Source organism: Ailuropoda melanoleuca, chromosome 2 (assembly GCF_002007445.2).
Source record: "Ailuropoda melanoleuca isolate Jingjing chromosome 2, ASM200744v2, whole genome shotgun sequence".
NCBI classification, from domain to species: domain Eukaryota; kingdom Metazoa; phylum Chordata; class Mammalia; order Carnivora; family Ursidae; genus Ailuropoda; species Ailuropoda melanoleuca.
The window spans coordinates 5,292,719-5,315,195 of record NC_048219.1 but is presented as its reverse complement, the minus strand read 5'-3'; the positions used below and the strand labels follow the sequence as shown (position 1 = coordinate 5,315,195).

Sequence of the window (22,477 nt, the reverse complement as noted above, 5' to 3'; positions counted from 1 at the left end):
TCCAGAACACCCTGGTGCTTTCTCTGAAAGGACACGGGCCGGAGCCACGGTGGCCACGAAGAGCCCGGCTACCCACCAGTTTACAGCAGGGTCCGCAGTGAGCTCGACACAGATAGAAGACACATGATGGCAAAGGGGGAAAACAGTTTAAAATCATCAAGTTTCCTCTTGAAATGTCTTTTCCCAAGGTACTGCTACCAATTTTCTAGGACTGAACACCCGAGGGGAATAGGAATGTTTCAGACACAACCCCAGTGCCGCTCTCATAGCTAGTCTCATCACCTCGCTCCCCTCGCCTTAAATGACACTCCCGGAATTTTTTGGTCCTTGGAGGGGTAATCAAGTTTTGTTTTCTGTAATATCAAGAATCATCTTCTGTAATGCAGCTCTAAAATCAAAGCCGTGTGAGGTTATTAACCCTTCCACTCTAGAAACACAACGCTGTCATTAGCATCCCGTGTGAATCCAATGTGCAGGTTTTGCTGGCTTATTTAAGAACAAAACCAAAAGAAAGGATTGAGAAGCAAAAACCCTGCTTTTTTTTTTTTTTCTTCAAGAGGAAACTGTAAGAATACATAAAAGGCAAAATTGGCTACTTGAAATCCAAGAGTGGTTTTAATGTATTGGCCGAGAAAAATAAACTGCAAAGTTCTGTGAGGTCTTCTAAAAATTTACAAGAAAAACTGATGGGCAGTTCTAATCAGACTTGGATGTTATCTTCCCCCCCCCTTTTAAAAACGACAACATATACAGTCCCACAAAATACAATATAAACTTTTTTTTTTTTTTTTTTTTTATCTTGACTGCCAGAGACGCTCCTTTGTGGTGCCTTCTGGTAACCAAATGGTTGGGCAAAACCCACAGCTGGTCTTCATTTCTTCAGAGGCTGGTAAACAGAGGCATTGGGATCAAGTCCAGAGGGGCTGGTCTCCACAAATTTGGAAGAGTAGTGGGGGGAAACGGGGCTCAGGGGGCTGGTGGCGGCACTGTACGTTATGCTGGGCATGACGGCCATGACTTCAGCTATCTTCTGTTTAAGGTCCTTGATTTCCTGGTCTTTCTGAAGAATTTGTCCTGGAAGATCAAAGACCCACCATTAGTGAGAAGGGAGGGCTCCTCTAACACAATGCCCTTGTCGCAGGCCAATCCCAAGTGCATTCTGCTCCAGCTCTGAAGCGGTCTGTAAGGGTAGGAACTTTTCCTGTTAAGGGCCAAATAGTAAATATTTCAGGCATTATGAGCCACAGACTTTGTTGTTTTCTTTTTTTTTTTTCCTTTTTTTAACATGGAGAAATATAAAAACCATTCTTAGCCCAAGGGTGGTGCAAGAACAGGCATCAGGCCACATTTGGCATGTGGGCCACGGTTTTACAGGTTTTTGAAAAGGGATTCTGTTAATGCAGGTGTGACAAGCAAAGAGGTCACTTCCAGAAGCCACGTTCTAAGCACAGAAGCGGCCTACGGCAGTCTGAGAGGGTGCAAATTTTGCACCCTCTTGAGCTGGACTATTTTTCTGGGAGGCTGGATATCTGAGTGTCAGCCCAAGGCACAAAGAACAACTGAGTCCACAGAGTCAGTCTCGGCACCCTCAGGCTCCAGGTTCTCTGACAGAAGATACACAAAGCTCTGCAGCGGCTGCACTGGGGGCTCCCACATGACTCAGCGTGCTCACCCCTGCCTCTTGGCATCGTGCCTTTCAGCCTGTGGGCCTGCTCTGTGCCTGGTTGGACGTTTGCACAACATTGCAGCACACCCTCCCTCACTATGCTTATTAGTTTCTAGATCCAACCAACTCTTGCCTGCCTTGGGTCACTTCCGTTTCCATGCCTCTCCTGCTCTCTCTGTGTTTACTCTTGAAGTTTCCACTTCCTCACAAGGCTTTCCCTGACCCTTCTAAATCAGACCTGACCCTGCCCCCCAATTCCTAGATTTTCAACACACCCTACACCTGCCTTTTTGTCACTTTCTTCTAGTAAGGATAATAATTACAGTAGCTAACACACACGTGCCAGGTACTGTTCTAAGTGCTTACATAGACTTATTTATCACAATGACCCTATGACGTGGGAATTATCATCATCATCATCATCCATTTTATGGATGAGGAAACTGAGGCAGAGACCGGCTGAATGACAGAGCCAGGACCCGACTCTACGCGGTCTGGCTCCAGAGTCCGCACTCCTGTGCACGGCCTTCTTCCATCTCTTGTAACTATTCATCTGGTGATGACTAGTATCCATCACCTCTCCGGTGGCCTGTGAGCTCCGTGAGGGCAGAAACTGCGTTTACATCTTTATTCACCGCTAGATCCCTCGTGCCCAGCCCAGCAGAAAGCTGAGGCTCTGCAAGTTCTGTATCTTGCCCGAAGTCATTCAGTTATTCAGAGGTAGGGCAAGATTTAACCAGCACCAGTGTTCCAAAGTCTGTGTAATTTCCGTCATGTGCTGAAGTTCCCTGGTCTACTCGGGGAAGCGCACTAGGAGTAGCCCCTCAGAAATTTAAATGCTTACAGAAAAAAAAAAAGAGGCTGCATTTGAGTTGCACTCATTTTGAGTCCTACAGAAGACGGAAATGTATCTGAAATGTTAAGAGAGCACGGTGGCACGTTTTTAAAAAGGATGGAGGAGAGATGAAAGTCATTTTGGAACTGGGATGAAGCAAATGATATCGAAAGTAGGAAGCAGAAAAACAACAAGGGCTTTGATTTGAATTACAAAGTTGGATCCTTACTAGAATATTCTGAGCTTGACAGTGGAGGGAAGTAGTGGGGAAGGCAGCAGAGCCGTAGAAAGGAACTGCTCCCTCTGACTCCCTTCGTGTCCCCTCGGCTCCAAGGAAGCACCAAATAGCCTCCTCCCCTTTGAACAAAAGAAGCCTCAGACGAATAAAGAACCTAACAGCATCTGACAGATGAGCCACCGTATCTTTTTTTTCCAGGCAGATTTAAGTTTGATTTTTTAAAAATCAGCAACATGCAAACATTCCCGGAGCTTTGGAAAAGGCAGGTCTCTTTGCTTTTTTGTCGTTTTACAGGAGCTCCTGGGCTGACACGGAAGCACAGTCTGTGCTGCTGAGAGCCAGACTCCCCTTGGCTACTCTGAGACCAGGTGCTGCTTCACCCCGGGGGCTAGCTCCTCCAAGTGGACAAATCCAAGTCAATGAACGAGTCAGAGAGGGGTGGCCACTTCTCAGCGAGCAGAGCCAGGAGGGCAAAAAAGCCAGTACATGGTCAGAAGTTCAGCTTGAAAGCAGAATTCCCAGAAACCTTCTTTTTAAATGCTTTCCCGAGTCCAGCGTAATACGCCTGACCCTCAGCCTGCTTCTCTTCTCGCTCTACCACCTGCGCCGTCCCAAGCCACTCCTATGGCTCTGTTGGCTTCTTACAACTTCTATATTCCTTCCTCACTCCCGGGGTGTGGGCCTCTCTCTGGGGTTTAGACCCCAAATTCCCACTGACTGATGACAATCTTCCACCTGGCTGTCAGGAAGCCACCCCAAATCAGAACGTCTCCAACCAAACTCATTCTCTCTTCTCCTCCTTCGAATCTGTTCTGCTCTTTTTCCTTTGTTCCCTGGAACTTTATCCTCCCACGCCCCTTGGGCGCCTCCAGTTTCCCTCACTCCCTGCCTGGACCATGCCCCCTTCCCCCCACACCTCACCTCTTAGACAAAGACAGCGACAGCTTCCTCACAGGCCCCTCTGTCTCCACCCAATCTCAACTTTCAAATCCATCTTTCACACTGTTATTCCAAAACGATGGCCAGAACACGTCACCTCCTTCCTTCTGAAAATCCAGGGAATACATTCTCTAGTATGCCTTCATTTATGGTCCTCCTAATCTCCCACATCCTCCAGCTGGAGGCCACGGGACTGCTCACCTGGACACTCCCAGCACTTCTTGCCTTGGCTTACACACTTCCCTCAGGTAACGACGTTTTCCCTGCCATTCTATGTTCTCCAAATTCATCCTTCAAAGCCCACTCCAAGTCACCTCCCTCAGGAAGCCACCCTTGATCTCTGCTCTGGCCCTTCAAGCCCTCTACCTCTACCTAATGGAAGCAGGCCTTTCGGCTTGGCTTGCCCAAGTGCAGTAATTCTCACAGAGTCCGCAGGGTCCAAAACATCTTCATGATAATACTAACATATCATATGCCTTCTTCACACTCATTCCCTCCTGGGGGTAAGTGGAGTCTTCCAAAAAAACACGCGAGTAAAATTACAACAGGTGAAATGTAGAAACCGAGATGAGAATTGAAGTATCTTCTATTGAGCCAGAAATTAAAGAGAGGTGCTCAATGTAAAGCAATGCCATTTTTCTCATTAATTTTTTTTTTTGGTTTTGGAAAATACAGTTAATTTTTCATAAAAATACGTAAACAGGTTATATGTTTATTATGTTATTTTAAAAATGAATTAATACATGTTTCAAAGTTTTTAATTTCTAATAGGTAAATATTGCTAGATATAACCCACTTGGAAAAAATCTCCTCGGGGTACTTGGTAATTTTAAGAGTGTAAAGAGGTCTCTAAGACCAAAAAGTCTGAGCACCACTGCCCTGGCAGATGCCCCACTAGACTGTGTCTTGTTCATCTTTGTCTCCTTTTTAGCATCTAGCACAGTGCTTCAAATGCTCTTTGAGTATCTGTTGAAATATTCTTCTCCTTCTACTAAGTCCAAGTGTTTGAAAATTTTTCTCAGTATTCTATTTCTGGCTAATCAATTTCTTGGACAAAATCCAAATTGCTTTTCATCAGGCTATGTCATGCCTCTGTTCAGAAACCTTCCAAAGCCTTCTGTGTCACTCAGAGTAAAGTCCAAAGTTCCTTCCACGGGCTACAAGGTGGTTCCTGCCAGTCTTGACTTGTTGACTCCAACAACCCTGACCATCCCTCAGGCTGCAGCCCCACTGGCTGCCATACATGCTCCTTCCCCCTGAAATGCAAACCCCCCCACCCCAGAATGACACGGCTCACTCACTCTTTTACTTTCAGCCTCTGCTCAAATGCTCCCAATCTTCCACAACCACCATGTGGGACCCAAGGCCCCACGGGGACACACTCACGCATCCTGCCTGACACCGCTTCACTTCTATCCCTGCACCCCTCAGCATGTGCTCTGCTCTGTGCTTGCTTGTGACTGCCTGTCCCCCTGGGGAGCCTCACGGTGCCTGGCACACAGTAGGCCTCAGGAAATCCCTGCTGAGTGAACAGCCTGCTCCCCAGAGGCTGCTCCCACCGCTCCCTCGTTTGTAACCATGCAAAGCCGGCTGTGGCTCGGAACACATCAGGCCCTCCTAGCTTCCCTGACCTGGCCCAAGCGGTTTCTTTTGTCTCGATGCCTCTCTGCCCCCCACCCCCCTACACTGCTTCTTCACTGGGTTAACCCCTGCTCGTCATTCAAAACCCAGCTCAGACATCAGTTCCCCTGGGAACAGCCCTGTTGAACTCCCACACGGGCCTGGTCCCCTGCCTCTCCCTCTGTTCCCACAACCTGTACATACCGTGGCACCAACACTTTTTTGGTGGCTCTGCAGTTCTCTATTTCTTCAACAACACTGTGAGCTCCTTGAGCATAGAAACTCGTACTCTTCTCTGGATGCCCTGCACTTGACATATTCTCACCTCAAAATATGTCCGCAGAATGAATTAATGTGATGATTCCTAAATGCTGGGCATTTCTCAAACCACTTGAAAAGAAAACTGAATGCCTTTGGTTCTGAGCTCTAGGGGACCTCTGCTTTCTGCGTCCCTGTGCATTCTCAGCCGTACCACTTCATCTGGGGCCCGCTGCTCTCCTACCTTGGGCGATCTCGAGCTGTCGCTTTGCATCCCCCAGTGCAGAAAACAGGTCCAGCTTGATTCTCGTCTCTGCACTCAGACTGTTCTCCAGGTGCTGTGTTTTATCTTGCATGGCCGAGAGGGCTGACATTAACACCTCAGTGTCCTTCTCATTTTCCTTATACTTCCGAAGCTCCTATCAACATCATCAAAGCAGCAAGATGTTACAAGATAGTTTTGGCATCGATGTCTACAAATTAGCCTGAAATCACAAATAAAATCCTGCTATTACTGACCTGGCCCCTAGAATACAGAATCCTGGTGTTTCATGGGTTAAGACCTCACCTCTTAGAGGGAGTACAAGATGTATTTATATGATGATATGACATACGAAAATATTTTGGTAGATAAATTTGACTGTGTTGGGCTGTTTCTAGTAACAATAGACTCTGTCTCCAAATGAAACAAGCCAAATTCAGAAGAACCACAAAGAACTTTTTCCTTGCTGCCAGTTGCAAATGTTGTTGCAATGCTGTAATCAAATTTGCCAAAACTCTACTCTCAACTTCCACTAAAAATATAGAAGTGTTCATTATTTTTTTTTTTTTTTTTTTAAAGATTTTATTTATTTATTTGACAGAGATAGAGACAGCCAGCGAGAGAGGGAACACAAGCAGGGGGAGTGGGAGAGGAAGAAGCAGGCTCATAGCAGAGAAGCCTGATGTGGGACTCGATCCCAGAACGCCGGGATCACGCCCTGAGCTGAAGGCAGACGCTTAACCGCTGTGCCACCCAGGCGCCCCAGAAGTGTTCATTATTTTGACAGGACATACTGCAGAATAAGCCCACTTAAAACATCTGGTAATGTAGCCTATATATATATATATATATATATATAAATAAAATAAATTAACATATTTAGTATATATTATATATTTATGTAATATATAGCAATATATTATATATGATATATTTACTTAACATATTAATATATAATATATATTTAATATAGAATACAATATGTATTATTTATACATGTGTGTGCATGTGTGTATATGTGTGTATACACACACATACAGGTATTTTAATTTTATTCATTTTAAGAGAGAAATCCAAACATATTACAGAAATTTAGAAATATGTTAAAGTTCAAGGAAGAAAATGAAAATCACTTAATATCCCAACACTGAAAAACTTTATATACTTCCCTTTAGTATTTTATAAGCATATGTGTATCTTTTAGCATAAATGAAATCATACTATATGTAGTTTTGTATACAGTTTTTAAAAAACTTATATAATCTCAAATATTCTTTGGAAATGTAATTTTTAATGGCTGTATAATATTCCTACTTATATGTACCATAATTTATGAAACAAATCTCCCTTTGTTAAGATTTTTTCATTTATATACCACTATGATGAACATCTTCATATATCAATCATTGATGAGATTTTTAAATATTTATCTTGAGCAGAAGTTGTAAAATGGGAAATAGTTAAAAAGTATATGAACTTTTCCAGAAAGTTATACCTCCACCAGCAATTATGAGGCCTGTTTCATTCATCCTCACCCAGGCTGATATTATTATTTAAAAATTCTTTGCTAATTTCACAAGAGATAAGGTAAACAAAAGCAAAAATAAGCTACTGGAACTACACCAAAATAAAAAACTTTTGCTAAACAGAAAGGCAACCTACTGAATGGAAGAAGATAACTGCAAATGATATAAGTCTATAAAGGGCTAATATCCAAAATATATAAAGAACTTAAACGACCCAACACCAGAAACCAAATAATCTGATTAAAAATGGGCAGAGGATCTGAACAGACATTTTCCCAAAGAAGACATAAGATGGCCAACACATGAAAAGATGTTCAATAACACTAATCATCAGAAAAATGCAAATCAAAACAACAAAATCATCTCACATCTGTTAGAATAGCTATTATTAAAAAGGCAAATAACAAGTGTTGGCGAGGATGTGGAGAAAAGGGAACCCTTGTGCACTACTGGTGGAATGCAAACTTTCTACTTTTCTATCAAAAGTAGAAATACCATATGATCCAGTAATTCCACTATTGAGTATTTCCAAAGAGAACAAAAACACTAATTCTAAGAGAGATATGCACCCCTGTGTTTATTGTAGCATTATTTACAATAACCAATAACTGGAAGCAACCTACGTGTCCACTGAGAGATGAATGGATAAAGAGGATGTACACGTACACACACACACACACACACACACAAACACACACACACGGAAGAATATTACTCAGCCATAAAAAAGAATAAGATCTTGCCATTTGTGACAATATGGATGGACCTAGAAGACACTATGCTAAGTGAAATAAGCCCAACAGAGAAAAAAAAATACATGATTTCACTGATATGAGGAATCTACAAAACAAAACAAATGAACAAACAAACAAAAGCAAAAACAGACCCACAGATACAGAGAATTGGTGTGGGCAAAATGGATGAGGGGGAGTGGGAGGTACAGGCTTCCAGTTACAGAATAAATAAGGGGATAAAAGGTGCAGAACAGGGCAGAGTCAATGGCACTGTAACATCACAGTGTTGCATGGTGACAGATGGTAGCTAGTAGCTACATTTGCATGGAGCACAGCATGACATACAGAGTTGTGGAATTACTATGTTGTACACTTGCAACTAATGTAACATTGTGTGCCAAATGTACTGCAATTAAAAAAAAGAAACAAATTTCACAGGAGATAAATTATATCTAGTTTTAATCTACAGGTCTTTGGTGATTGATGAGGATATATTCTTATAAGCCATTTATTTGTGTTCTGTGAATCATTTGTTCATATCTTTCACCTATTTTTCCAAATATCTGAGCTTTACTTAACAAATTTTATGAGCTACCTACATATCAAGAATATTAACTCCTTATATTTGTTGTAATATCTGTACTCTATGCAACTGATTTTTTTTCTTTGTGATTTCTTCCATTATTTTTATTTAGAAAGTCTTTCCTGGTTTCAAGATCAAATTCTAGTTTAAAACCAAATGCTTTCTGCCTATATTCAACTCCATCTGAAATTTCTTTTTGTCACGGAATGAGATGAGCTGCTGCTTTTTTTTTTTTTTTTTTAAGATTTATTTATTTACTTGAGAGAGAGAAAGAGCGAGAGAGCATAAACAGGAGGGAAAGGGAGAAGCAGGCTCCCTGCTGAGCAGAGGACCAACGTGGGGCTCAATCCCAGGACCCTGGGATCATGACCTGAGCTGAAGGCAGATGTTTAACCAACTGAGTCACACAGGCGCCCCAAGAAATGAGCTTCTAATTTTATTTTTTTTCTAGTTATCTAACTTTACCAAAGCCTTTTTCTGACCAGTCCTCACTGTTCCCATCCATTTCTGCTGCTACTGTTGCTGCACACTTTAGGCTCTGTCTCTAGGGCGTCTATCCTACTCCACCGACTTGGCCATAATTTCCTACCGGTTCCATATGATTCAAATTACTTTAACTTCCCAATATGCGACATTATTTTTATTTTATTTTTTAAAGATTTTATTTATTTATTCGACAGAGACAGAGACAACCAGCGAGAGAGGGAACACAAGCAGGGGGAGTGGGAGAGGAAGAAGCAGGCTCATAGCGGAGGAGCCTGATGTGGGGCTCGATCCCATAACGCCGGGATCACGCCCTAAGCCGAAGGCAGACGCTTAACCGCTGTGCCACCCAGGCGCCCCTACAACATTATTTTTAAATGTCTCTTTGGAGAACCAATGCCAAATACCTGGCTAAGGTACACACTGCCCAGAAAACTGGTTGTGTCCACAGCACTGGCAGCTTTCCCCATCATACACTGCTCAGAACTGCAATCTACAAGGCTGAGAGCCATTCAGAACAGTCAATTCCCTGGCAATAGACAGAGGGTTAGGGTGAAGAAGAGGTGCAAAAGCTCCAAAGCACACTAATCTAGCCTATACCCTAAAAAAGCGAAATGAATCTATAGTAGGTCAAATTCTGGTATAAACCGTGTCAAAATACTGTCAACATTTCTGATTGTATTAGAATCTGACTAATTAAATATGACTTGAATGAGCTGGACAAGGCTAGAGCTTTTATTGTCGTACAGAGATTTTCAGATGCAGTGGCATTTGGCCTATCATCTAAAGGCACCATCTCGAGGCACCTGGGTGGCTCAGTCCAGTAAGCATCTGCCTTCGGCTCAGGTCATGATCTTGGAGTCCTGGGATTGAGCCCTGTGTCGGGCTCCCTGCTCAAGGGGGGTCTGCTTCTCCCCCTCCCTCTGTGCACTCAGGCTCTCTCTCTCGCGTAAATAAAATAAAATCTTCAAAAAACAAAAAGGCACCATCTCCACTTTGCAATGCTGAGCACACAGCTAACACGGAAGAAGAAGCCAAGCAGGAGAAAGTCTTCTGTGCTCCCCATACCTGAACTTTCAGCTCTAGTTCTCTGATCTGGTCTTCTTTCACCTTCATGTCCATCGTGAGCTTCTTGCCCTCTGCTTCTAATTCTCTGATCCGATTCCGTAAGGTTTCGGTGCACTCCCCCCTTTTGAAAAAGATGAGAAGGAAAGAAAGGGATTTAAAAGACTAGAGGTTCACTTATGCTGCAAGATTGATATTTCTCTCATACTCCAGAGTCTGTCAGGTTCCAGTTTTTGGCTCAGTCTGCTCATTCTCTGTTCTTTGATAATTTCAATAATGATCTAAAATAATTAATTGGGTATCTAATATGAACCAGACACCAAGAGAGGTACTTTACCCATTCTGCTTTCTTTGCAAGGGTGGGATATACTATCCCACTTTCCAGATAAGAAAACCAAGACTACACAGATATAATTACCAGTCCACCCTCACCTAGCTGGTAGGTCACAGAACTCCAGGGATAAGAACTGAGGTGTTCCAGCTTCCCAGTGCAGCAAGCTTCCCCCCAGGCTGTGTGACCTGAGACAGCGCCTGTGAGCTGAGCGAGAGAGAACTGGACGTGTACTATCTCCAGCAGGGGGCAGTGAGCTAAAACAATGTTCACTTTGGAGGGTCTCTGCCTTGGAAAGTTCACCTTTCTTGAGTCATGAAGTCTCCAGAGCATTAGGTTGCTTCTCAGGACCGTTAAGAAGAACAAACTAAAAAAGATGATGGGAACTGCCAGTCCAAAGCTGACGAACCGTTTAGGTTTCAGAAACAGCTGGATGGAGAAAGTAGGTGTCCTCTGCCTACCAAAAAGGAAGTCCAGTGAGAGACTGACACCTCGAGATTTACTTGAGAATAAAAACAGCCTCTACCTAAGTGATGGCAAACGAGGACCACCTAAGGATAAGACCAAAACAAATAAGCTTGACTGGAAGCAAGAGGGAATCAGGCAAGAGACTGAAACTGCTGTACTGATTCTCAGGCATAAGATACCAAACAGTATGGTTAAGGAACTGTCATAGCCTCCTCAGCGGACGTTTTTTTCAGGGTAGGAGCTGCTGGCTGAATTAAGGACAGCACAAGCCACAATGATGACTGCTCAAAAAAATCTCCTGCAAGCCTAAGAGCTTCAGAGACGTGTGATTTTTACAGAGGTCCATGCTTACAAAGCTTTAAACGGATGAACACACAAAACCCCCACATCCTAGGCAGGCTAGTGAAGTGTCTTGTGAGTCTGTCTAGATGCTGATGGGCCAAGTGAGCTCAGCCATCTGCACTAGAGAGTCGGCCGGGGGAGGCAGGAGCACAGAGGAGGGAAGAGTTCTCTCTGGCAATTATTTCCTTAAACGTGAAATGATGATCCATCAGTTCTTCTACAAAAGCCAGAACCCAAAAGAAGGCTTTTAACATGCCACATACAAAACAGAAAAACTTAAGGAAGAATTACAGTAGAATTATATTGATAAAAATTACGATAAAAATGTAAAATGAAATCAATAATCATGTACCCTCACTCTGCAATTGTAAACCCATCACTGACTCCCACCACACAGATGGACTTCGCTAGTCAAAAACAAACAACAAAGAAAAGAAAGAGCCCCAAAGTGAAGTAGAGGCGCCCCCGCCGCCCACCAAAAGGCTCTTGAGGATCTTCCCTCCTTGCTGGAATTCAGTCTCTGGAATACTTGTATACTTTTCAATGGTGTAGAAGTAGTCCCCAGTTCTCAACACTCCACAAATTCAACGATATCTAATAGCGACTTATGTTTTTTTGTTTTTTTTTCATCTTTTCCAGCTCATGTGACAGTTTGCTGATATCCAACAAAGACTGGAGCAGTCAGTACAAAGGACCTGGGCGACCAAGATTTTCTTTTCTTCTATTTTAAGATAAAAACTTCAGAAACACATACACCTGAGAGTAGAGAGTAATGGCAGTTCTATAAAGGAAATAAAATTCGAGACTGGACTCTCTCCAAGTGTTTAGTAGTTCTTGGCCAACACAGAAAGTGACCGGAAAACCTTTTAGGAGCAACACTTTGCCTCTTGGGTGTGGGAGGCATGGTGATGCCCTCAACCCGCTCCCTAGATGAGGTTGCTGGGGGACGAAGCTGTTACAAGACAGCACAAGTTGCACAGATGGGGCTTAGCCAGCTCAGGAAACGGTACTTGGTGGCAACCTATTGGTGTGTGATGATTCTATTTCAACCCTGCCCGAGGCCTCAAACTCCCATGCTGGTCTTTGTCTTGGTGCAAGGCAGGCCCACCTCAAATGAAGCACTGGGGCAGGGAGGGAGGTGCGGGGCAGGGAGAGAGAGCGGCATGGACATACCTAGACGCGGCAGCAAATGCAACAGCCCGGGCAGCAGTAGCTTCTTCCAACTTCTTCCTTTTTTTCTCCTCCATTAATTGCTTTTCTACAAAGCTTCGGGCTTCCTGCTCAGCTTTTAGCTTTTTTTCCAACTGGCTGATATTTTGTTTGTCTTTTTGCTTCATTTGCACAGCATTATGTAATCTATATGGAAACAATTATCATACAGAGTTTTGTCATTAGAAATGCCCACTAGAAACCCTGGAGAAACGTGGCTCCTCTTTTGAATAGCAAATCATAAATGTCAGCTTCCAGGGTGCCCGGGAAACACATATTGTCATTATTCTTTAACAAGCCCTAAACATCAACAAACAAGCTGCCTAACCAGATACAGAATAAGACCTAGCCTTTGCTCTACTATGGTAAACGATCTACAGAAGGCAATCCAGAAAAAAAGGATAAAACAAGTTTCTATCAGAGGGAAAGACAGCTGTACAACTAATTCTAGTTGTGCCCCAAAGCACCTTGAGAGAACTTTAGTTGATCAAAGAACTACCGATGGAACCAGGCCCACTGAAGCTGAGGTGAAGGGTGGGAGGGGGAAGGTTTTTCTTTGCCTGCATACAATTATGCTGCAGCCTCTCCTTTTCCAGCTGTGAGATGTTTTCTCAGTCTCCCAAAATAGATCCCGGAGTTAGAGTCACAGGGTGCTTGATTTCAGATAGAAATTTCAGCCATATTTCCTTCCCCGCCTATTACCAGCCCCAGCTTTCCACATCAGTACAAGGTGAGTTTATCTCAGGGTATCAGCGTAAGGCGAGACGCTCTCTATCAGCGCGAGAGCCATCACGTAGATGGGTCAGAAGCAACGGAGCTGTTATGTGCTTATAATGCTCTAGCTTTTGAGTTATGTTCCTCAAGAATGTTGAAGGACTCCTCTTTCAATGGGGAAAGCCCAGAGCCTACCATAGTAATCATTACCCCAGGCACACATTGCTGAGAGATTAAAAAAAAAAGAGAACGGATCAATATTGAGTCAAGAAGTAATTCCAGGATGAATCAATGGGAAGCATAAACAAATTCACACAGAAGAGATGGCTTTTTGCTTGCCTCTTCAAATAAAATCAAAGTTCAATGTCATTTTTTAGTTCCAGATATCAAAGTAAATAGTCTATTCCTCTGGAAACTTTCATTCAAAGGAGCAGGATTTTCAAATTGTGGCAGAATGACTTTCTACTTATATTATCACAAAATTTTACTTATATTATCACAAAAGCTCAATGACTATTTTCAACTAAGAGAAGAACTTACTAAATGAAAGAAGAACAGTAATATTAATAAACTTCTGTTGTGATGAAACAAGTTTTTATAGATTTTATAACATGTTGAATATCTGGTACATTAAATATTTTAAACATTTCATTTAAAACCCCCCTCTGCCAGGTCTCTTTGTCATCACTCATCTTTTGCTCTGATCTCTGGAAACCACAGAATCAGTGAGACCGCCTGGCTCGCGACCAAAGGCCCACAGGCGCACGTACTTGTTCTGCAGCAGCTCATTCTCCTGCCGGAGCTGGCCCATTTCGGAGCGGATGCCCCGCTCGGTGCTGGAGAGGGAGCTGATCTGACTGCGCAGCTCCTGTTCCACTTGTCTGCTGGCCTGCAGGTCAGCCTTTAACTTTTTAATGTCTTGTTCCAGCCTAGGAGAAGGAGAAATGTGCATTTTCATCAGGGAAAGGACACCCACAGGACTCTGTGGGAGACCCTGGCTGAAGGCCCAGACTCCCCGTGGCGGAGGGTGAGGGGAGGAAGGCAGAAGACCCCTCTGGCAGCTCATGCCAATACCATGGCTCCCATCTTCCCATCTGCAACTGGCTTTTCACTGTGTGCTTCTTTCTGCCTGGATCCCCACCTCTTCCCACTGCCAGAGAATAACCTGATTTCCTCCACATGCTGTGAGCACTGACAGCTGAGGTGCTTGTGAATTCCTGAGCGGCTAAAAGGAGGAGGGAAAGGCAGAGAGATGGTAGCTGAAGGCTTGGATCCCCCAACACACACACACACACACACACACACACACACGCACGCACGCACGCGCGCGAATTTCCTATGCCCCCCAGCAAGGGAGATATATTGGTAATGGCCAGCCCATGCCCCACTGGCTCTGAGATACTCTGATATAAAAGAATCTACAGTCTCAGATTCCCTTCCACCGTGGGCCCAGAGAAGAAGTGTGTCTAAGGCAACCTCTGAAATTGCTAGCATCCTTGCTACATGATATTCACAGTTCTAGTGATTGTGACAGAAGAGCTCATTCGACTCAACAACAGAGCAAACAGGAACAAATGACATGCTCTGAGAATCATAAGAAAACTCCCTCTGTGAACTGAAGCCTATTTTTCTCTTCAGTTCCTTAACCTCTGTTCCATCTATTTTCTTTTAATAAAGTAACAGCTTCATTTTACATGATATGTTTTGGGGAACGATTATATGGGCAGGTAGGACTGAAAAGCGTCAAAAAAAAGTATAAAATCCAGACTCTCTGCATGAGAGGGCTTTATAATTTCACTAGAGGCCAACAAATGACGACTTAAAGTGGTGAGAGAGCAGCACAAGGAAGGCCGGATTAAATACACGTGAGAAGGAATAACAATATCTAATACTTATGTGCCACACACTGTTCCATTGGCTTTAATGGTATGAACTCATTTAGTCGGCACAACCGTGGGCCAAGGACAATCTGTTATTCCCATTCGTACAGATGAAGGGGTCTAGATTCAGGAAAGGCTCCAGCCCCGGGTGACAGAGGCTGCAGAGCCCACTCTCTCCTCCAGCAGGCTGAGTGGGGGATGGGGAGAAGTGCCACAGGATTTCTGAGGAGAGAAGGTGGGAATTAGGTTGGGCCTCAAAGGCTGGGCAGGATTTGAAGAAGAAGGGGAGGAGGGGACAGTCTAAACAAGGGGAAAACATGCTCAAAAGCTCAAAAGTAAGGACAGCCATAGACATTTGGGCACGGAACAATCAGCCTGGCCTCTGAGGAAGCTGACAAACTAACAGGCAGGCAAAAGTCAGTCTGCTCTGGTGAGACCCTTAAGCATGTCACGAATCCAACATACCAACAGAACCGAGATTTCTGGAGGGCAGTGGTGGCCTCTCCTTGGAACTGCCAGCCCCACAGACGTAAGTCCTTACAGACATGTTTTATTAAGCACCGAGTCCCCAGGGCCCACCACAGTGAACAACACTTACTAAATATATGTTGCCTGGCCTCCCTTGGAAAACCAAAGAGAGGCTTTATTTACTTATCTACCTTTAGGCAACTGAAACAAAATCAAAAACGAAAAATCATAACACATCAATGGTCATTTCCCAGGCACCGTAGCCTGTCCCCCTGTCCAGTGCCCAGGAACAGACACAAGACCCGGTATTCCAGAAGCACTGCCACGTCACCTGACACAGCTCACTCCCCAGGGAAAGGTCACACGCCGACATCAGGCCACACTTTCCCTATTGCCAGGGTTATTCCAGTTGAACGTACTCCCAGAACTGCTCTAAACAATTACAGACTGGCATTTATACCATCCCCACACCATCCCTCATTCACCTGAAGTAACCCATGGGATATTTTCCAAAGCAGGTCAATGCTGTCAGGTTATCCCTGTTTAAGAAGTTTGGCTGAAAATCGTGTTAGGTTACTAATCTTTCTGGAGTAGTCGACTTCAGTCTGAGGACTGCATTTTTCGTAGAAAGGGTGAGTTTTAAGATGCGAATAGGGGCTTAGCATGGTTTCCTAATGGGGCTTAGGACCAGGATTCTAGATTCAGCTCTGGTGCCAAGTCCGTGACCCTGGGAAGGGCATAGAACCTTCCAGGACTCAGTTTCCCCACTGTAGGCTAATGACCTCTGAAGTTCCTCCCAGATCAGTGTAGGGTTTCTAGGCCTGACACACTTACTGCCGGCTGCTGATCTGCCTCTCCAGATTAGCAACCTAGGAATCAAGTTCCAGGAATCAAGCCCAGGAATCAAGTTCCACGCAACCAGCTGACTGGGGCAAAGCACTGCCGCAGTTGGGAATGGAAGAAAAGTGAAATGTGCGGAGGCTAGAGGTCAATAATTTTGCAGTTATTATTTTGCATCTTTAATCTATAAGGGCCAATTTCCCTACCCTGAACTAAGAATAATGACAATATTCTGAATGAAACTTTAGAGTTCCTCGAAAAATGTAAAAACTCAAAGACTTAATGCAATTATGAGAACAAAAAGTACAAAATATCTTGAGTATAACTTCTGGAGACCACAGAACCCTGAACAAAAATATATTTTCTTTTTTTTTTCTTAAGATTTTTTAATTTCTTTATTCGACAGAGATAGAGACAGCCAGCAAGAGAGGGAACACAAGCAGGGGGAGTGGGAGAGGAAGAAGCAGGCTCATAGAGGAAGAGCCTGATGTGGGGCTCGATCCCATAACGCCGGGATCACGCCCTGAGCGGAAGGCAGATGCTTAACCGCTGTGCCACCCAGGCGCCCAAAAATATATTTTCTTATGTAGAATTATGAAATTCTGTCAAAGACAATATAACAGACATAGGACGAAGTGGTTACCAGGGTTATGAAAATTCTTAAGATTTGTGCCCTTTCATGAATGTGTGTTATACTTCAATAAAAAGTTTATTTTTAAAATAAACTAACCTAATTTCACAAGACAGAAGTAAAATTAAAATGCTTCAGGATTTTCATAACTGCCATGAATTTTGTAAGACTCTGAATTACTGTTCTCCGAGCAGCCGCGGCAACCCTGTGAGCTAACACTAGCGTTCCCAGTTGAAGAAGCACCGGTCTGGAGGAACACCGCGTGTGACACACAAGGTAACTTCAAGTGCTAAGTGGAAAACTCCAAGGAATTTTAAAAACGTGTAAGGGGCAACAATGCATTGTCTCTCAGAGAAAGCATTAATTTAACCTTGCATGTTCACTACATTTTAAATCTTTACTGAGGTAGGTGCCAAAATGATTTATCCCTTATTAGATCTATTTTTAATTGCAAAAGTGACACCCAGTCCAGGTTAAACACTGCATTCAGCAACAGAAAAGTAAAAATATAGAATAAAAATGTCAGTAATTCTTAATCCTCTCATCCAGACAGAAGCACTCACTATTCACATTGGGTTTACTTCTTTCTGTTCTGCATGTGTCTTCTTTCTCTTTCTTCATACATGTCAGCATTTTTTAATATTGGTGAGAAAGTACAACATATGCAGTTTGCATACCGTACGCACCTTTTCACACCATCGGAAATTGTTCTGTTTTGTTTTGCTTTGTTTTCTTAAGTAGGCTCCACGCCCAATGTGGGGCTTCAACTCACAACCCTGAGATCAAGAGCTGCGTGCTCTACCAACTGAGCCAGCCAGGCGCCCCTAGAAAATTTTCATAAATAATTTAATTGCTGCATAATATTCCACTGTATGGATGCACTATACAATCCTATTTTCTAAGCTATATTTCAATTTTTGCATATGCTCAACAGAAAAATGTACACAAGTTTTAAAAAAGAATTACGTGAATTAGTAAATTGAATTGAACCAAGCCAGTCAAAGGGCGAGGGACATTTATTAGACAAATAACTACTAATTGTCTTAATGGTATACTTAACCCTTCGGTGCCAAAGGTCAATACTTCCTAGATAAAATGCAGATATATAATTTATTGGTTTGAAGCACCAAGAAGTACTGATTAAATGGTGTTAGAGGTTAATGCAAAATCTTCAAACATATTCATGGGATTTTATTAAAATGTCAATAGCTGTAATCTGATTTAGAAGCAAGTGGTCAGGAAGAAAATGAGGCAGAAGTAACAGTTTATAACCCTTAAAACCGATTACTGTAAATAGGGATCAAAAGGAAGGATGAAAGAAAATGCATCCACAAGCTCAGACCCCTTTTATCAGAGCTAAATCCTACTCTCTTCCCTACACAAAAGATTAAGATATAAAAGGGAACTTTACTCAAGAAGAACTGCAATGTCATCCCCAAAAAAGAAAAGATAAGAAAAGAAATTGGGCCGAACAGATCTTAACAAACTTGGTAAGGCTCAGGCAGGAAGTAAATGCACTTCCTGCTTGCCCAACTCCCGCAGCACCGGTTTTCACCCTTACAAAGTCTGCCCAATGCTGTCACCACTTGGGATTCAGACAGGGCCCCTGGCAAAGCTAGAGCCTGTGTGCCTAATAAATATGTCCCCTAGTGCCCAATGATACAATCCAAGGTTCTAACCAACCCAAAATGATACCTATTAGGTCCAGACACCTTTCCTAGCCACTTGTATTAATAATTTTAAAAGACAGCACCCAACTGTAACCTGTGAAGCCACCTCTGACCCCCAGCAGACTACCTCACTCATAGCCCGAGGTGGGGTCATTCAGAGCAGCCCTCCTTCAGGGCGTCACTCCCACCGGCAAGCAGCCTTCAAAGCCCAATTAACTGCCAAGGTGAGGATCCCTCTGACCTGCTCCAAACCCAAAATCTATCTCATCTTCTCCCTCATCCCACTCAACTAGGATAAGCTATCATATGAATGTTTGATAATTATTTAATATTAAGAGGAAAGATTTACATTTTAATAAGGGGTAATCTAGCTGACCAAAAGAATGAAGCTCAAACAATAGTCTTCAAGGCGGGCTAAGTAGGAAAAATATTTCTGAGCATCTAAAAGTACATACACCTGGTAGTAAAACAAAGTACAGTATTCAAGTGTCAGCTTTTAGTTGAAAGGAGTATTGTTTTTAAGTATCTGAAAAGGTAGGGAGATATTTGTATCTAAATGTTTGTAATCTTTATCTTCTGTGAATTACTTGAATTACAGCCCACAGTACTATGATTTCATTGAAGGTGTAAAAGTCTCCAATGGGTACTGCCAATAACTTCAGGGTTTTATAAACCCTGAGGTTTTATGAGGCTTGACTGACAGCTCAGAGAACTTTAAGGCTTTGGGGTAGTAAATTTCCCTAGGAAGTTAAGCCCTGCAAAAAAGAAGGACATCTTTTTTTCAGCCAGGACTTCACCTAGAGATGACTAGATTCCCCAAATACTCTATGAGTCACACTCTATAACCACTCCAGAAAACTACCTAAGTGTATATTTCTAGGGCTGCTGGTTTGACCCCGTGAACCCATCAGAAAGATGAGGAGCCTCAGCTCTGCTGGTCATCTCTGAACCCTAAAGAGCTACTGACAGAGAGGCTCTAGGCTCTGCAAGACAACACAGAACTGGAAACAACAAGCGTCAGCAAGGATGTGGAGAAAAGGGAATCCTCATGCACTGTTGCTGGGAATGTAAACTGGTACAGCCACTCTGGAAAACAGTATGGAGGCTCCTCAAAAAACCAACAACAGAATTACCATAGGATCCAGTAATTCCATTTCGGGTATTCATCTAAAGAGAACGAAAACGCTAATTTGAAAAGATAAACGCACCCTATGTTTACTGCAGTGTTATTTACAACAGCCAAGATATGGAAGCAATCTAAATGTCTACCAATAGATGAAAGGATAAAGATATACACAATGGAATACTAATCAGCCATAAAAAAAGACATTCATGCACCTTGCCATTCACGACAACATGGATAGACCTAGAAGGTATTATTCTAAGTGCAATAAGCCAGAGAAAGACAAATACCATATGATTTCACTTATATGTGGAATCTAAGAAAAACAAATGAACAAACAAAAACAACAAAAAAGAGAGAAACAGATTCATAATACAGAGAACAAACTGGTGGTTGCCAAAGGGGAGAAGGAGGGTGAAAGAGGTGAAGGGGATTAAGAGGTACATGCTTCCAGTTACAAAATAAATAAGTCACAGGGATAAAAAGTATAGCATAGGGGATATAGTCAATAATATCACAGCACACTTATCACAGTGAGCATTTCATAATGTATATAACTGTTGAATCACTATGTAGTACACCTGAGATTAATGTCAACTATACTTTAACTACAAACAAAAAATACAACTTGGGATGCCTGGGTGGCTCAGTCGTTAAGTGTCTGCCTTCAGCTCAGGTCAGGATCCCAGGGTCTTGGGATCGAGTCCCACATCGGGCTCTCTGCTCAGCATGGAGTCTGCTTCTCCCTCTTACTCTCCCTCTAGTTTCTCCCTCTCTCTCTCTCTAATAAATAAAATCTTATAAAAAAATACAACTTACAATGCTGCTTGCTCTGTAAGAAAAGGGGCTTTGGAAGAAAAGGAACTTTGGGAGATCATCTCCAAATTATACAGCCAAGTGACCGAAAGATGGATGCTTCTAACAAACCCATCGCACCACCCAAAATTACCTACTCCTTGTTTCCAGACATCTTCTGCCTTTAGTTATACCACCCCGTGGGGGAGGAATGGCCTCCAATTTTCAAATTCCACTCTTCAAGGCCCAGTTAAAAAATAAAAACAAAAATTAAACAAACTCTCCACCATGAGGTACTGATCTCTGGGGCCCAAAGTTCTCTCTCCCTCTGAAATCCGAAAGCCCTTACTATTGGTGCTTCTAGTTTGGCACTAAACCACTGCCCTGGGCTGTTTTTTAATTTGTTTTGGTTTTTAATCTTTTCCTGTGTATGTATCTTATTTCTACAAACACTATACATTCTTTGAAGCTAGGGATTGACTGTGCTATAAAATTAGAAGCTGGAACTGTATTTCTGAAGTTTCTTTCAATCCTTATAGGCCACTGTCTCTAACCCTCACTCTTTGTTCATCTCCCCAGTGCTAAAATAGGTCACGTCTACCTACAGCAGCCTGTCAGATTCTTAGTTTAATAGTGGCTGAAGGAGACAGGGTTAATGGGTGTCTGCTTATCATGAAGGCAGGTGTACATGAAAAGAATGAATGAAGAGCAACTGCTTCATCTTGGTAAGGACCTAATTCCATTAGGAGATCCCCTGGTATACATTAATCATATAAGACAAGACTTGTTTAGGACCACGCAGCTGTCTATGCAGAACATCGAGCTCATCATTAAAGTTCTATCCCCAGAAGAAATAGTATTTACCCTCTCCATCAACTCTTTCCCCTCTCCCTTTCCAGGTCATTTCCTCTGGCAGGACAGGCAGCACGGGACACGCACATAAAAAACTGAATGCACTTCATCCTCGGTGAGGCTTACACTAACTTAAAGCTGCTCCAGCATGTTCTATAGACCTCATCTTTGGAAACAGTGAAATGAAGTTGCCTCAGGTCTCACTGTGGTCACTACCATTGCTTACTAGGCACAAATATCAAAAAATAAGCAACAGCTTGATGATTACTAAGTAAAACCATATTACAAAGTACCTTATGTCTCTGCTCCCTAATCTGTCAAACACAAAAGTAAACACATTGATTTTCATCAAGAATACAACGAGAGAAAAGGAATCCCAGAGGCCTTCACCAATATAACTGGCCATATAGGGAAATAGGGAAACTGACTTCTTAAAACCCTTCAAGAATAAAGCTATGAATGCTATGACTAGTATTTTTAATAAGGTCCTTAATGGATGTGGTCAGATTTGATAGTTTATATCAAAAGTCTTTAAAATATTCACATCTGTTGATGTAGCATCCCACTCCCTGACATTCATTCAGGGAACTGGAGACACACACAAAGACTTATGTAACAGTGTGTTTGTTGCAGCATTATTTCTAATAAGAAAGAAATCAGAAACACTTAAACATTCAACAGAAGACTGGCTAATTGTATATTCATGTGTCTGACTAACATACAACCATTAAGAAACCATTAAGGAAGAGTATTTGATGACACGGGAGAATGCTCATGATAGTGAAAAAGACAAGTTACAAAACATTATACATAGTATGAGCTCCATTTGTAAAAAGAATATGTATGTATACAAGAGAAAAAAGACTGACAGGATATATATTAAGATAGTGGCTATCTCTTCTTGATCTTCAAAATTGGATGTCATCAACATGTAGAAATTATTTT

General features: G+C 42.7%; 1 protein-coding gene across 1 annotated transcript in view; it reads right to left on the bottom strand.

The window, feature by feature from the left end:
- Nucleotides 1–593: 593 nt before the first annotated feature.
- MACO1 (macoilin 1) overlaps nucleotides 594–22,477 on the bottom strand; it is a 44,657-nt gene continuing 22,773 nt past the window's right edge. Inside the window, exons 6-10 of the mRNA XM_034646902.1 lie at nucleotides 14,044–14,202; nucleotides 12,524–12,706; nucleotides 10,213–10,333; nucleotides 5,801–5,975; nucleotides 594–1,074 (exon numbers count right to left, since the gene is read on the bottom strand). Coding sequence (XP_034502793.1) covers nucleotides 872–1,074; nucleotides 5,801–5,975; nucleotides 10,213–10,333; nucleotides 12,524–12,706; nucleotides 14,044–14,202 — 841 coding nt within the window. The 3' untranslated portion in view covers nucleotides 594–871. The remainder of the gene's footprint in view (nucleotides 1,075–5,800; nucleotides 5,976–10,212; nucleotides 10,334–12,523; nucleotides 12,707–14,043; nucleotides 14,203–22,477) is intronic.